The sequence below is a fragment of the Lepidochelys kempii genome, chromosome 17, assembly GCF_965140265.1.
Source record: "Lepidochelys kempii isolate rLepKem1 chromosome 17, rLepKem1.hap2, whole genome shotgun sequence".
Classification (NCBI taxonomy): Eukaryota; Metazoa; Chordata; order Testudines; family Cheloniidae; genus Lepidochelys; species Lepidochelys kempii.
Window position 1 is genome coordinate 1,342,896 of NC_133272.1, and position 14,376 is coordinate 1,357,271.

The 14,376-nt window shown below is 37.9% G+C and overlaps 1 protein-coding gene across 2 annotated transcripts in view; it reads right to left on the minus strand.

The window, feature by feature from the left end:
* Positions 1-2,587: 2,587 nt before the first annotated feature.
* Positions 2,588-14,376, minus strand: part of UNC119 (unc-119 lipid binding chaperone) — a 41,257-nt gene continuing 29,468 nt past the window's right edge. For both annotated transcript variants that reach the window (XM_073315285.1, XM_073315286.1), the window contains 2 exons: positions 12,250-12,422; positions 2,588-9,516 (listed from right to left, as the gene is read on the minus strand). In XM_073315285.1, the coding sequence (XP_073171386.1) occupies positions 9,404-9,516; positions 12,250-12,422 (286 nt within the window). In that variant the 3' untranslated portion in view covers positions 2,588-9,403. The remainder of the gene's footprint in view (positions 9,517-12,249; positions 12,423-14,376) is intronic.

Consider the following 14,376-nt stretch of genomic DNA (forward strand, 5'->3'; position numbering starts at 1 on the left):
ATATTTGCTGGAACTACGCAACATATACCCGTGCACTTATCTGACTGCTTTTATACGCAGATGATCATCAGAAAAAAGTTGAACTGTAAAATTATATATTTTTGTACAGGAAGTTCAGAAATAAAACGTTGTTTCCTCCACCCTGCTCTTCCTCAAATCAAAATGCAGCTGGTACACAACATGAAACAGGAAGGAAGAAAAGAATCAGTTATGAAGTACTCCAAGCTGCAGAAGGCCAAGAGCAGCAGAAGCAGGAAAGAAGAGGTCATTATAAAAATGGACACTCACTTCCCTGCAGTTGCTAAATAAGTTACTTTCATAAAATGACAGAATTGATTAAGGACAAAACTTGGTTTTGGGAATTTTATTTTGTAGAGAGAGGGAGAGGCTTTGCCTTAAGAGTTCTGTGTGTGATTCATTTAGTCTCAATAACTGATTCAACATTTAGAAGTTGCATAGTTTAACCCTTAAATATCCTGTATTTGAGAACTTGTCCAAAACTCTTATTTTAAAGACTGACTAGTTTCTGAAATACACCACCTCACAGCTATTAGAAATGATTTACACGTGTATCGTTTCCCTGTGCGGAACAGAAAGTGGCAGATACAAAGCATAGGGACCACTGACAGCACAGAGCATAAAGGAATTCTGCAATCTATATTCCAAGTACCAAAGTCTCATATTAAGTAGTTTGTTCTCGGAGTTCCAGGATGTAAATTCTAATCTCTTGCTATGCCGGGTTTATGTAGTTAAGGCATCCTCAGTTACTCTGACAAATTAAAATGTACTACAGCGGTTAGATAGTCAAACAAAAATGGATTGTTTTAGCCTAACTGTTCCAAGAAATACTCAACTTCGCTGCAGTTTAGCCACTATTTCATGAGCAACACTGTTTGCACTAGGCCCAATAATGCTAGGGTTAACATAGCTGGAAATGCCAAGAACTGAAATTAGTTATCCCTCATATTAGATAGGGTCAAGACTGGTGCCACACACCCTCACACTGGCTACTTCAATTTCAGTTCAGAGAACCGAGACAGCCACTACAGCTGTATGCTAAATTCTGAATCTGATTCTACATGGAAAGCATTGCAGATTGCACAGGAGAGTATCCTGATGCAATAGAAAGGGAAGCTCCCAGTTCTGTATAATATACTCAGAATAACCTGTACCACAAAATACTCCCACCTACCTGATGTCTGAATCATTTTCCAGGTTACTGGTTTCTGGAGGTTACTACCCTCTTTTCAGTTACCATATTTTATTTCAAGTTTCTTTTGTCTCTCCTGTAATTTAAGCAATATTTAATCTTATTTAAAATGCATTTGTATTGCCACACCACTATTTTTGTCTTCAGATCTCTAACCAAATGCTTGGAAAATAAAATCTTTTTCTCCAAATATTTTGAAAACTAATGCAGTCTTGCAACTGTAAGTTTCAAAGTCCTTTTCAAAAAGTGAGTTAAAATAGCTTCAGGTACAACATATGCAACAAAAGTCCCCTTGCCAATTTTTGAGGTTATATACTTAAAAAAAATGTCTTCCCTCTTGTTGTGGGGCAAAAATACAAACTAAATAACTGTTCTTAAAGTACGGTCAAATGTAGGAAAAAAGTTTAATTTATAGTAATCTTAGGTAATTTGTAACTATATTAGGTAAAAATATTCACTTTTTAAAAAAAATTGTCTATATCCCTTCCAAAAAACACCCCACACACAGACCAAAAAACAGGCAAACTACAGAGGAAGTTTTTTGCAATTTTAAACCATTCACATACATGACCTAGCTGTTTCCTCACCAGACAGTTGATCATTCAGATCTTTTTATTTGACACATATTTTGCCTTTATTTCCTTTATTGTTCTTACTAATTGACATTAGTCCGTACTTGAAAGTGTGTTCCTCAAAACCCTCTTTTCTTCCATGCATTGTGAAATGAAGATTCAGTGCCAGTGGAAACCCTAAAAAGAAAAGGAGGACTTGTGGCACCTTAGAGACTAACAAATGTATTTGAGCATAAGCTTTCATGAGCTACAGCTCACTTCATCGGATGCATGCAGTAGAAAACTTTATAACAAGTGTTTGCTGTGTGATGAAGTAAAAGGGTTTATTTATAGTGTACTAGTGTCTGACCGACTTCCCTTTGTATAAACCGTACACATTAATAGGCAAATAATGAGATCCCCAGGTTAACTCTAAGGCTTGAGGATTTAATACAAGGACTAAATATTGAAGCAATGTTGTAATGTTTTGAAATAATCAGTTTTAAAAGCCAGTGTCCTTACCTATTTTACTATACTATTACCCTCTGAGATTATTAAAACTCATTTTTAATTTACTTTTCACTATACTTTTCTTTTGTGCTTTGTAATGCTTCCATCATTAGTTTAGTTTTCTGGTAGATATACATTAACAGAAGACTGGGCTGCAAATACTGTAACGGAATGTTTAAATCCAAACAAGTCCCAGCTCTTCATTAAAAGGTTTCTAGGGGCGCTGTAGAACAACACACTTTCATGCTAAAGCGGAATAATACATTAATCATACAAAATACCAGCATTCAATGCAAAGAACCAAACCACCATTTTTAGGATCAATAATTTACCTTTAATTTTTTTAAACATTTCGCAGTTTGTTACAAGAAACAAAATACTTGCTAATGAAAGATACACATTTTAACCCCTTTTCCAAAATAATAGAAATATTTAAGCATATTCCCTAACCTAAATACTGATGACTGAACTGGCAATATTAAATAGCTCTGAGTGAGCAAATTCACTCACTATTTTGACTCCTTGTGTTCATTACTTCTAACATCTACACTCCTACCCCCTATAGGGAGTCCTTAAAATCATATTCTAATTTTCTTTATTCTGAATTATTCTCATCTGTCTCCTCCCCCGCCGCCCACAATTCAGTCTCTGCAAACAAATAAAGCAAACTAAGTGCTCAAACCAATGCCAGTCAGGTGGATTGACTGCCAGGGCTTAAATTCTTCATGGCAACTTGCTCAGTTTCTCTCAATTCCAGAAGGAAAAACAATCCTAATTCTTCCAAACCCAGGTTCTCTGCATGGCAGTGCAATGCATTTCTACTAAGTGAGCTACAGTGGATGTTCTTACTGCAAACTGAAGATAGACAACTAACAAGATACAAACATTTATAAAATAAACTTGATAAAAATGTTGCTAACATTATCCCAATGGAATTATGCCTACATTTTTACTTTCCTTCCACCAAAAATATATTTTTATTTTATAAATACATATTTTAATAGACAATCCGATCTGATTTTATGCAAAAAAAGTCACATTCAGATAGGTATTCTCAGTGTAGCATTAAAGTAAAAGCAGACTTACAGTAGGAAGGCATTAGCACAGTGATTCTAGGGAAGTGTTCACTAAATCATATAAATGGATCTACAAACGTACAGTACCATCTGTTTAGACTATGCCATGATTCAGAAGATAATGCATCTGGCATTTCATGCCCAGCATATCACTCTTGTGTTTGCATGTTGATAAAGAGCTGTCGGAGACTTTAAGTATAAATCTGATTTTAAAATTAAAACATTTATGTAAACTTCACTAGTACTTACATTTGGGGTTCAGAAAAACAACTGCTAACAGAAGCTATGAGCTAAGGTTTTCCTTTAACAGAAAAACAGTTAAAGCTGTCAGGACCTTACAGTTCTTAGTTCCAGTTAACCAAAATCTACCGTGTAGTTTCTCAGTTGTTCCACTTCTGTTTCTTTCAAGTGGTAGCACTGGTTCCTGGAATCCAGCTCCTAGTCAGACTTGGTTAACTGGAGCTATTTGCCAATTCAACTTTTCACAGAGATTACAGAGATTTATTAACAGATTATTTTTACAATACATACGAGGCATGGAGGTTGAATGTCAGGAGCACCAACGAAACGATAGGTGCTGTTCAACCAAAAACAAACAGTTTCTACCAAGTGTTCACAATTTAAGAGGATAGTTCAATAGACACCCCTAGACATGCACACTCTTCAACAGTGTCTTTTATAATAGTACAGGGTCTTCAAATTTTACAACCAAGGGCAGCACTGGCCACTTCCCTGAGCCAAAGGATTGCATCTAATGGTCATAAAATGGAGCATGTTGCACTTGTTTTCTTCTTTAAGAAAGGTTTGACCCAGGGAGACCAGGTTCTGACACACAGTGCTCCATCCTTGATGCAAGTGAGTAGGCAGTTTGGATTAAGATGAAGCTTGCGTGTTGGAACTTTTAGCCTGTATCTCTATATTAAAGATATGTGCAGTTGCAGGTTGCACTTTTGCTACCTTGTACGAGCATTTTCAGTGTGACCCAATGGCTGACAGACAAGCCAAGCAGTTCCATCTTACTGATCTGCTCATACAACAAGACTTTTTATTACAAAAGAGACTGTGAGCAAGAACATTAACATAACATCTTGTTTTTAATCTTGAAATGAAGAGACTGCCTACATTTAATCAGGCTCAAAAATCCTCCCCAGTCAACGATGATAATGGAATAGTCAATTAATGCACAAACCATCTCACAGCATAAAGGACATATACTATATCTGCAGGAATCTTTTCTCTTGATCATCATTGGTCCAAGGCCAGAGCATATAAAAATGTATTGGTCTTGAAAGCATTTGTCCTGTTCCAACAATATGTTTCTAGTCTAGCAATCTGTGAAATATTGGACCATATAGTAAAGGTATTAATTTAATGTTATTTTTGCTATTTGAAAACCTCCCTATATTTCCAAGGAACTTAAATTATAAAGATCTAGAAAAGAGAAAGTCCAATACTTTGTCCACTTAGAATAACTAAATTGAGACATAATTGATTTCCTTATTTCAAGAAGAGTTATGTCAGTGCAGGTCTGACTAGATGATTATGAGGGTCCCTTCTGGCCTTAAAGTCTATGAACGTTAGCAACAGCAGGAACTCCTACAGCATCAAACTTCACTTAAGTGAAGCACAGTGCAGGAAAATATTAACGTGTTCCCAGAGAGTACTAAGGGTTTTACAAAGTTAATTCAACAAATAAGAAAAGACATGATCAATATATTAATAATAAGGAACATCTAATCTCAAAGCTGGTCATCTTGATTACCCTCTTGCTCTTTTATCTCGCTTCAGTTCCAACATTTAATAGCCAGTGGCTTACAAATCAATAACATTAGAGATAATCCTTTATATCATTGCAAACTAGGGTCCCGACTCTCAAATGGTACTGTCATACATGGAATTCTCGATACAGTGGCTATTAAAATCATATATGGGGCTGGCGAAGAGGGTAATTAGAACACCCCAATTTTAAGAACATTTTTGTTAGTCTCTAAGGTGCCACAAGTACTCCTTTTCTTTTTGCGAATACAGACTAACACGGCTGCTACTCTGAAACCCAATTTTAAGGTGTACTGTCTTGGCTTGACCTGCTGGGTGTAAAGTGAATGCAATACCTATCTGGAAAGCTAGGATTTCAGAGCCTGGACACAAAGGTAAGCCCAGCATGGATTAATAGTCAATAGAGTAAACAGCTACAGGGAGAGTAGCTAAGAGCCTTCTGGAAACAATGAATGAAAAATGTTTTAATTTCAATTCTATCTTTTGCCAAAAATAAGGTATCAATTTTTAAAAGAAGTCATGGGCCTGATTCTAGAAGGGTGCCAAGTGCTTTTAATTCCCATTCAAACCAATGGTAGTTGAAGGCACTCAGCATCTTATAAGCATTTGGTTTTAAAATGATCTCTTATAGACAGTTTCTTTCATATGTAACTCTGCTCCTTCATATCTCAAAAAAAGTGACCCATCTTAAGATCAGAGGAAAGATTAGAAGTTTGTTACAAAATAAGCCCCAGAAGAAGGAAAATAATAATTTTGTCATAAAATTGCACTAAAACGATGAATATATTGGAAAAGCTCCTACTAGATTTTTCATGTATATTTCACAGATACGTGCAGTATAATTCGATGGATGTTGCATCAATATTACACAGCATATTTCTGCATGAGTAGCCAGAGTAGAAATGGAACCTGTCCATTAGCCAAGGCCTTTCTTTTTCTTTTTGTATTAATCTTAGATTATTTAAAAGTTGGAAACAATTTATGACAGCATACAGCTCTCTAGGTGAAAAACTGTTTGCAACTACAGAATGACAGTTACAGTGGACTGTAAAATTCTGTCTTCATAACACTTCTAGAGAAAGCTTCATACTGGTCTAAAGAATTCATAACTGTATCTCAGGCTGTCTTGTAACATTAGCACTTTGACAGTTTTTTTTCCATATTTGATTTTTGAAAAGAATAACTTATAAAGCAGCCATTGAAAACCCAAAGCCAAAAGATAATCAAGTAATTTACTCCATTAAATGGCTGAAAATTTTTCTCCTCTATTTTAAAGGATATCAGCATTTTTATTTATAGGACTGGGCAAACTAACTAGCTGTTAAACATTTCTACATAAATCATGATTTTTTTCTAGCCTGAAAATATAACCCCCCTGAATATGGGTCATGATCAGTTTTCCAAACTAGTCCCAGAATCTGGTCATGAATATTTCATTCTTTTTTTACACTTAGCCTCTCACTTGCAATAAAATGCAGTGTACCAAGAAGCTCATTCTGTAACTTATTGCACTTCTGGGAACGAAGTACCGTTTCTCTAGCTTCTTGTTCCTATGATTTGATAAAAGCAGGCAACCCCACAGCATATTTTGTTTAGCCACTTCCCATTTCAAAAGATATAACATTTTTAATCCTATTATCAACTAATACTTCAAGGGAATCTTTAAAAAGAGCAACAAGAGGTCGCAAAAAGAGAGTGTGAAAAGCAGCTGGGGACTAATGAATTTGAGTGTTTTCCAAATGGCTTGTTACAACATCACATACCAAGAGGATCCTTGAGATGACAACCCAATATATGAAAAGATAAGCTAAAAGGTGACATGGAACTGACACCACTTTCACAGCAGTGGACTAAGACATTAAAAGATGACATTTGAACTCTCTGCTCCTGGAACATGTATGTCTGCCAGCCAATGCTGGACAGGCACACTTGCTGTATGTAGCTGTTATAATTAAGCACAAGAGAGGTTAATATGGACAATGAATGAGTGATGGAAGATATTAGTATAGGGGAAGTATATGAAATAATGGCTAAAAACACTCTACTGTCTCCAAATAACAGTGTATTTTTTATATATTAATACATATCGACTATTTCAAAAGCTGTTCAATATTTCCATGAGTTTGGAAAGTCTCTTGATTTGTAAGACAGTATAACAGCCCTGATGCAAAAAAATACAAAAAACAATTTTAAATTGTCCAACGTTTTTTGTCAACTGTTTTTCATTTTCAGACGATTCACTGTGCCAAGATACATGGCTGATCAGACTTGAATATAAAAATAATTGGGAAAATTCCTTATAACCATCTTAAAATGGACAAGTCAGCCCTGGGCTGATTTTGCAGTTAGATACAATACAAAGAAGCGGTCATGACGACAGGTCTCATCTGGGTAGTATTTGCTGTTTTGTTATAGCAGTGAACTGTGTACACACACTTTGGCTACAGTTAATTTTTTAAACTAAGAATGATCTGTGTTGTGTCCCCACCTGCTGCAGTTGCCTCAGAAAACCATCAACTGTCCAACGTAAAAAACAAGCCAACCAAGAGCAAACAGTGACCCTTAGTATTATCACAATCCCACTGATGGCAGCTTTCTCAGACAAGGCCTCCCTTTTCAGGTGATGGACGGTTACACTTGGAATAGTTTGCAATTTTCTTGGTTGACTAGGCTGTGACTGGAGGAAAGGTGTTAGTAACAACTGGAAATGGTATTTTAAAAAATTGTTACAATCGGATCTGTCTGAGGCTAATGTATAATGTTCCACTTAACTCACAGAATTAGACATAAAGACAATGTATTCATAGAAATAGCTATAAACTGCAAAGCTTAATTCTTCTGATACCAGTGAACCAAATTTTTTGAGTGAGGGTTTCATGACCATAAGTCGCCTGCAAACAAAAGGAAGAAAGCTTTCATCCTTTGCTTCTGTTCATTTTGGACCTTTTAATTGATTTTTATCTATTCTAATGTACAGTACAGCAGATTCTCTCTGATTCATTAGCTTGCTTTTGCCTCTCCTCTCCACTTCCCTGCTCCAAAGAGCAGCATACTATGAGAAACTTGGGCAAAACCGTTCTTAAACTCCTTACGCGGGACTGGAAGGGGCGCAATCATTTTGGCTAACCTATGTTGTACACTGACCATAGATGCACAGTGTCAAATTTACGCTCTCTGAGACATTAATAACTGGCCCAAAAAATTTTGGACAAAAACCAAACACACTTGACCATAAAATGCTTCAAATTCAGACATAAAAAGAAAAACCAGAAAGTCCATTCACTCGAATCACCTTCGAGAAACGGAACTACTTTCCTCTGACAACCCTACTGAAGCATCTTGTCTCTAAAGGTAGCTAAAGAAGAAATCTGATTCAGGGAAGAAAAGCTTACACCAGGTACAGGCTGAAAATTAACTGCCTGATAATGCCAAGCTAAACTAAAAACATATCTACTTCTTGACTGAAAGATTCAGCAAAGAACACAGAAGCTGAAATGAAAGAGGACAACGCTTGTGCGGACTTGCAGACCCTCAATAATAGGTTTCTAACAGAGGCAGAAAAAAAGGGCAGTTTAAGACAGACCTGTCATTGAATTACTGTCCTTCAGGGTGAGTTTCATTGTTTCCAGGATACCTTACAGGAAATGTTATGTGGAGGTAAAACATGTGCTGAGTTATAGATTTAGAGAGGTGCTCTCTCTCTAAAATCACACTTACATTTTGTTTCTCAGGATTAAAGACAAGACATTTTTATGTGGATGTACAAATGAAGTTAGGATTAAAACTGTGCCCTTTGAAGCATTCAGAAACAGAATCAGATAAAGATATGCATCTCTGTATTTGCATTAGACTTCTGCTTGTTCACAGGCTCTTCCACCCCACATTCTAAGAGAGAGCAATTGTACAAAGAGAGGCTTAATAATGAAAACATGGATCTGGAGAATTTGGGCCCAGAATTCCTGGATTTATACTAACTGGATGATATATCAGGACATTTTTACACAGAGCTATTTAAAGAGCCTCAGACTCTGGTGACCAAAGATCACTCATTGGAGTGGAACTGTGTTTAGAGTTCTTGAAGGACTGGGTTCTGCTTCAAAGCTCAGGGAAGATGAAAGACTTCAACAAGTTTAGTCATGAAACTCCTACAAGCAGAGAGTCCTTGGTTCATGGACCTGTGCTCAGCTGACCCTGGAAGTCAACTGCAGGAAGGTGGTAGAATCCCTGACAATTTCTACAGGAAAGGAAAGGCCAGCACGGCTCTGCTGTCCACTCAGTACTCATGGTCCTCCACTGTACGAATAATCTGCCTTGTTGTGCATCACCAGCTTGTTGTCTACAAAGTAGAAACTGTCCGACTGTGTCTCATAGGGGTGAAGGATCATCTCTCGAACTGCAAAAGAAGTTGCACATTGGTAAATTTTTGTTTTTACCTCACACAAATCGATAGACTGTAAATCTGGTGTTTTCTTCAGCAGTTATACCAGGATGTATAAAGATACAGTTTACATGGTTGTTCTGGTAACAACTAATGGCCATCCCGAAGCAAGTGACCAGGAGAAATCATACTGTCTAGGTACTTACCTGCCCTCCATAGTAACTAAGCGCCTCATGCGTAGGGTGCTGAGAAAAATCAAAGATTTGTTAAAGAAAGTTCACAGCAGTGTCATGGGTCCGGTACTGATTTTCATGAGATATGCATGGAATACAGTCAGCAACAGGTCACTGCTGCATTCTTTTGTATAAAACCGGCCACTGAGTCCCTCATGAATTGCTGTGATTTATTCTGGTGGCTGCAAATTACGATCTCCCTCTCTTCCTATCTCAAAAAGAAAAGGAGGACTTGTGGCACCTTCGAGACTAACCAATTTATTTGAGCATGAGCTTTCGTGAGCTACAGTTCACTCCATCGGATGCATACTGTGGAAAGTGTAGACGATCTTTTTATACACACAAAGCATGAAAAAAATACCTCCCCCCACCCCACTCTCCTGCTGGTAATAACTTATCTAAAGTGATCACTCTCCTTACAATGTGTATGATAATCAAGTTGGGCCATTTCCAGCACAAACCCAGGTTCCCCCCCCGCCCCCCCCCCCACAAACCCACTCTCCTGTTGGTAATAGCTTATCTAAAGTGACCACTCTCCTTACAACGTGTATGATAATCAAATAAATTGGTTAGTCTCTAAGGTGCCACAAGTACTCCTTTTCTTTTTGCAAATACAGACTAACACGGCTGTTACTCTGAAATCTTCCTATCTGCTCAGCTGCTCACCTGCAGACGGTTTTCTGGAACATGAGCAGCCACAGCGTAAGTGGGGAGGTGAAGTGTGCACCAGCTGCCAAGTCCCCCCAAATGGCTGCAATTTTCCCATCAGCAGGCACTGGTCTCATGCTCAGTGTGACATCAGAACAGTAGTTTGGGGGGATTCAGTAACTGGCGTGTCTCCAGCTCCCCACTCAGGCCGCTCACATTCCAAGCAGTGGCCTTGCATAAAACTAGCTACCAAGTGTGCAGCAGATGAGCCAGATTGGTGCCCGCCCACCCGGCAGAAGAAAGGAAGACAGGGAGAAAAAAAATCTGCAGCTGGCTGAGGAAATGAAAGCATGAGGAAATGAAAGCAGTCGGGGGGGGGGGGGGGAAGCGATTTAGCAGACGATTTTACACAAGGCAGCACTGCTCCAACAGGAGGCTGCCACACACCATGAGCTGCGCCAAGCACCAAACTGCATATGCAGAGGCCCCCTCTCTGCTGTTGGAAAAATCGCAGTACTGGACTACTTTTGTGATTTCTGCACAGCCCATCGAACTATAGTTTCTCAGGGGCCTATTAATAAGCATTAATGTGCTTCTCCTTGCAACACTTCTGTGAGATGGGAAGAATCATCTCCATTTTACTGATGGGCAACTGAAGCACAAAAAAGCGAAGTGATTTGCTCAAGATCACACATGAAGTCTGTGACAGGGCAGGAAGTGAACCATGATCTCCTTGGGTTCTAGTCTAGTGCTTTAAGCATAAAGCCTTCCTTTCTAAGCACAAGGTTTAAAAGGGAGCCAGGGGTGAGGGGAGCAGAGGGGTGCTACGCTCAAAAAGTGACTAGGGACATGCCATTCTTACTCAGAATTTGCTTCCTGTGAGCACGACTGACACTCGAAAGTGGATACCATTCCACAGGCAATACAGAAATCTCTTCATATTAAGGTTCCACTTACAAGCTTTTCAATAAGCGACCGGTAGATGTTTTAATAAATGGGTAAACAATTATTAGTGTCGAACAGGTTGCTTATAAACACTTTCCACTGATATGCTGATAACCACCTATATATAAAACATACTTCTCAGGCCTGTTACATGCTGACATCATCTATCAATCATTAGACCCTGCACAGCCTGTTTATAACTGAAATTAATATAGCGCGACCAATACATCTACAGAAGAGTGAGCACTCTCTCTGTTGATCGTTTTCAGCGATGGTAAATTCTGAGTGCAAAATTCTGAAGAAGAGGTAGAAAAAAAAAATACTGCTCAATTTTTGAGTCCTAGGTAGTTTGCAGAGCTGGCATTTAGGCAGAAAAACTCAAAACTTGGCACATTTGACATGACTGTTGTTGAAAGAATAAACATGAAGCTACAACCCCCTGCCCCAGAGTTACTCTTTTGCTGATAGCCAAAGCCCCAGGGACTTGGGCCAAATCATTTACATCTAATGTGCAACAATCCTGATTTCTACCGCTCAGCTGCACTAAGTTATACAGCAATGTTAAGTGATTTTGTAATTACTTAGGTCTTCACAGTTTGATGGAAATAATTCTAAAAATGCACCACAAAACGAAATGTTGTAGCCGCATCAATCCCACAATATTAGAGACACAAGATGGGTGAAGTAATATTTTTCATTGGACCAACTTCTGTTGGTAAGAGACAAGCACAGCCATTTCAGCGGTGGTTGTACATCTGGCACAAGAATATGATTTCTCTATTAACACTGATGCTTCCAAGTGGTTTTTGTACTCTCCCATTTCCACTTCACAATAAATACATAGCTCCATTTGAGATGGAGTCCTCCAAAATACCGCCGTTTATCGTCCCTCCCTGGCAACCCATTGACTGGAAGAACTTACTGAGATCCTCCGAGAGCTGTGGGAATTCATAGATGTGTTCACAAGTGTTTTTACTGCTGGGGATGCAGAACCCAAATTCAAAATCAAAGCTCTTGAGCAGCTGATCCCGGAAGTAGTGCCTCTCAATCATGCGGAAGTTATTAATAGGCTTGTCCCCTACTGTGAACTCTACCCTGCAATGGAGAAAAAGGAAGATTGAAACAGGGAGTTTTGTTCCTGGCCAAAAGTTTGCTGCTCACCACCACGCACAACTGTGTCCTTTTAAACAATGCTGAAAATCTTAAAGTAACTGATCCTAAAACATGCTTGTATAAAGGCACACAGTGTGATGCTACAAATCAGCCAGGAAACAAAGCAATCAGGATTACACAATGCACACAACTATTTTTCCTGCACAGAAGTGAAATACAAGTGTGAATTTCACAGTTTAAATCACCATCAGTAGAGGAAAAGCTGCTCAAACATACTGCATAAACAGCAGAGCATTCAGCACAGCTTCCTTGGTATAGGTGGATTTTTTTCAAAAGCCATTTTAATTAGGGCTCTCAAGCAATTAAAAAAATGAATCACAATTAATCGCACTAAAACAATAGAATACCATTTATTTAAATATTTTTGGATATTTTCTACATTTTCAAATATACTGATTTCAGTTACAACACAGAATACAAAGTGCACAGTGCTCACTTAATATTTATTTTTGATAAGTATTTGCACTGTAAAAGAAATAGTATTTTTCAGTTCACCTAAATATGAGTACTGTAGTGCCATCTCGATCATGAAAGTTGAATTTACAAATGTAGAATTATGGACAAAAAAAACTTGCATTCAAAAATAAGACAATGTAAAATTTTAGAGCCTGCAAGTCACTCACTTCTACTTGTTCAGCCAATTGCTCAGACAAACAAGTTTGTTTACATTTGCAGGAGATAATGCTGCCCACTTCTTGTTTACAATGTCACCTGAAAGCGAGAACAGGTGTTCACATGGCACGGTTGTACCTGGCATTGCAAGATATCTACATGCCAGATGCACTAAAGATTGATATGTCCCTTCATGCTTCAACCACCATTCCAGAAGACTTGAGTTCATGCTGATGATGGGTTCTGCTCGAAAACAAACCAGAGCAGTGCAGACCAACGCATGTTCGTTTTCATTATCTGAGTCAAATGCCAACAGCAAAAGGTTGATTTTCTTTTTTGGTGGTTTGGGTTCTGTAGTTTCTGCATTGGAGTGTTTTTCTTTTAAGACTTCTGAAAGCAAGCTCCACACCTCGTCCCTTTCAAATTTTGGAAGGCACTTCAGATTCTTAAACCTTGAGTGGAGTGCTGTAGCTATCTTTAGAAATCTCAGATCAGTACCTTTGCGTTTTGTGAAATCTGCAGTGAAAGTGTTCTTAAAATGAACACCATGTGCTGCGTCATCACCCAAGACTGCTATAACATGAAATATATGGCAGAATGCGGGTAAAACGGAGCAGGGGACATACAATTCTCCCCCAAGGAGTTAACTCACAAATTTAATTAATGCTTATTTTTTTAAATGAGTGTCATCAGCATGGAAGCATGTCCTCTGGAATGGTGGCCGAAGCACGAAGGGGCATACGAATGTTTAGCATATCTGGCATGTAAATATCTTGCAATTCCAGCTACAAAAGTGCCATGCAAATGTCTGTTCTCACTTTCTGGTGACATTGTAAATAAGAAGAGAGCAGCATTATCTCCTGTAAATGTAAACAAACTTGTTTGTCTTAGCGATTAGCTAAATAAGAAGTAGGCCTGAGTGGACTGGTAGGCTCTGAATTTTTACATTGTTTTGTTTTTGAGTGCAGTCATGTAACAAAACAAAACAAAAAAAAATCTACATTGTCATGAAAGTGCAACTTACAAAAGAGATTGCACTACAGTACTTGTATGAGGTGAACTGAAAAATACTATTTATTTTGTTTATCGTTTTTACAGTGTAAATATTTGTAAGCAAAAATATATACACACTTAGATTTCAATTACAACATGGAATACATATAAAAATGTAGAAAAACATCCAAAATATTTAATAAATTTCAATTGGTATTCTATTATTTAACATTGCAATTAAAACTGCGATTAATCGTGATTAATTTTTTTA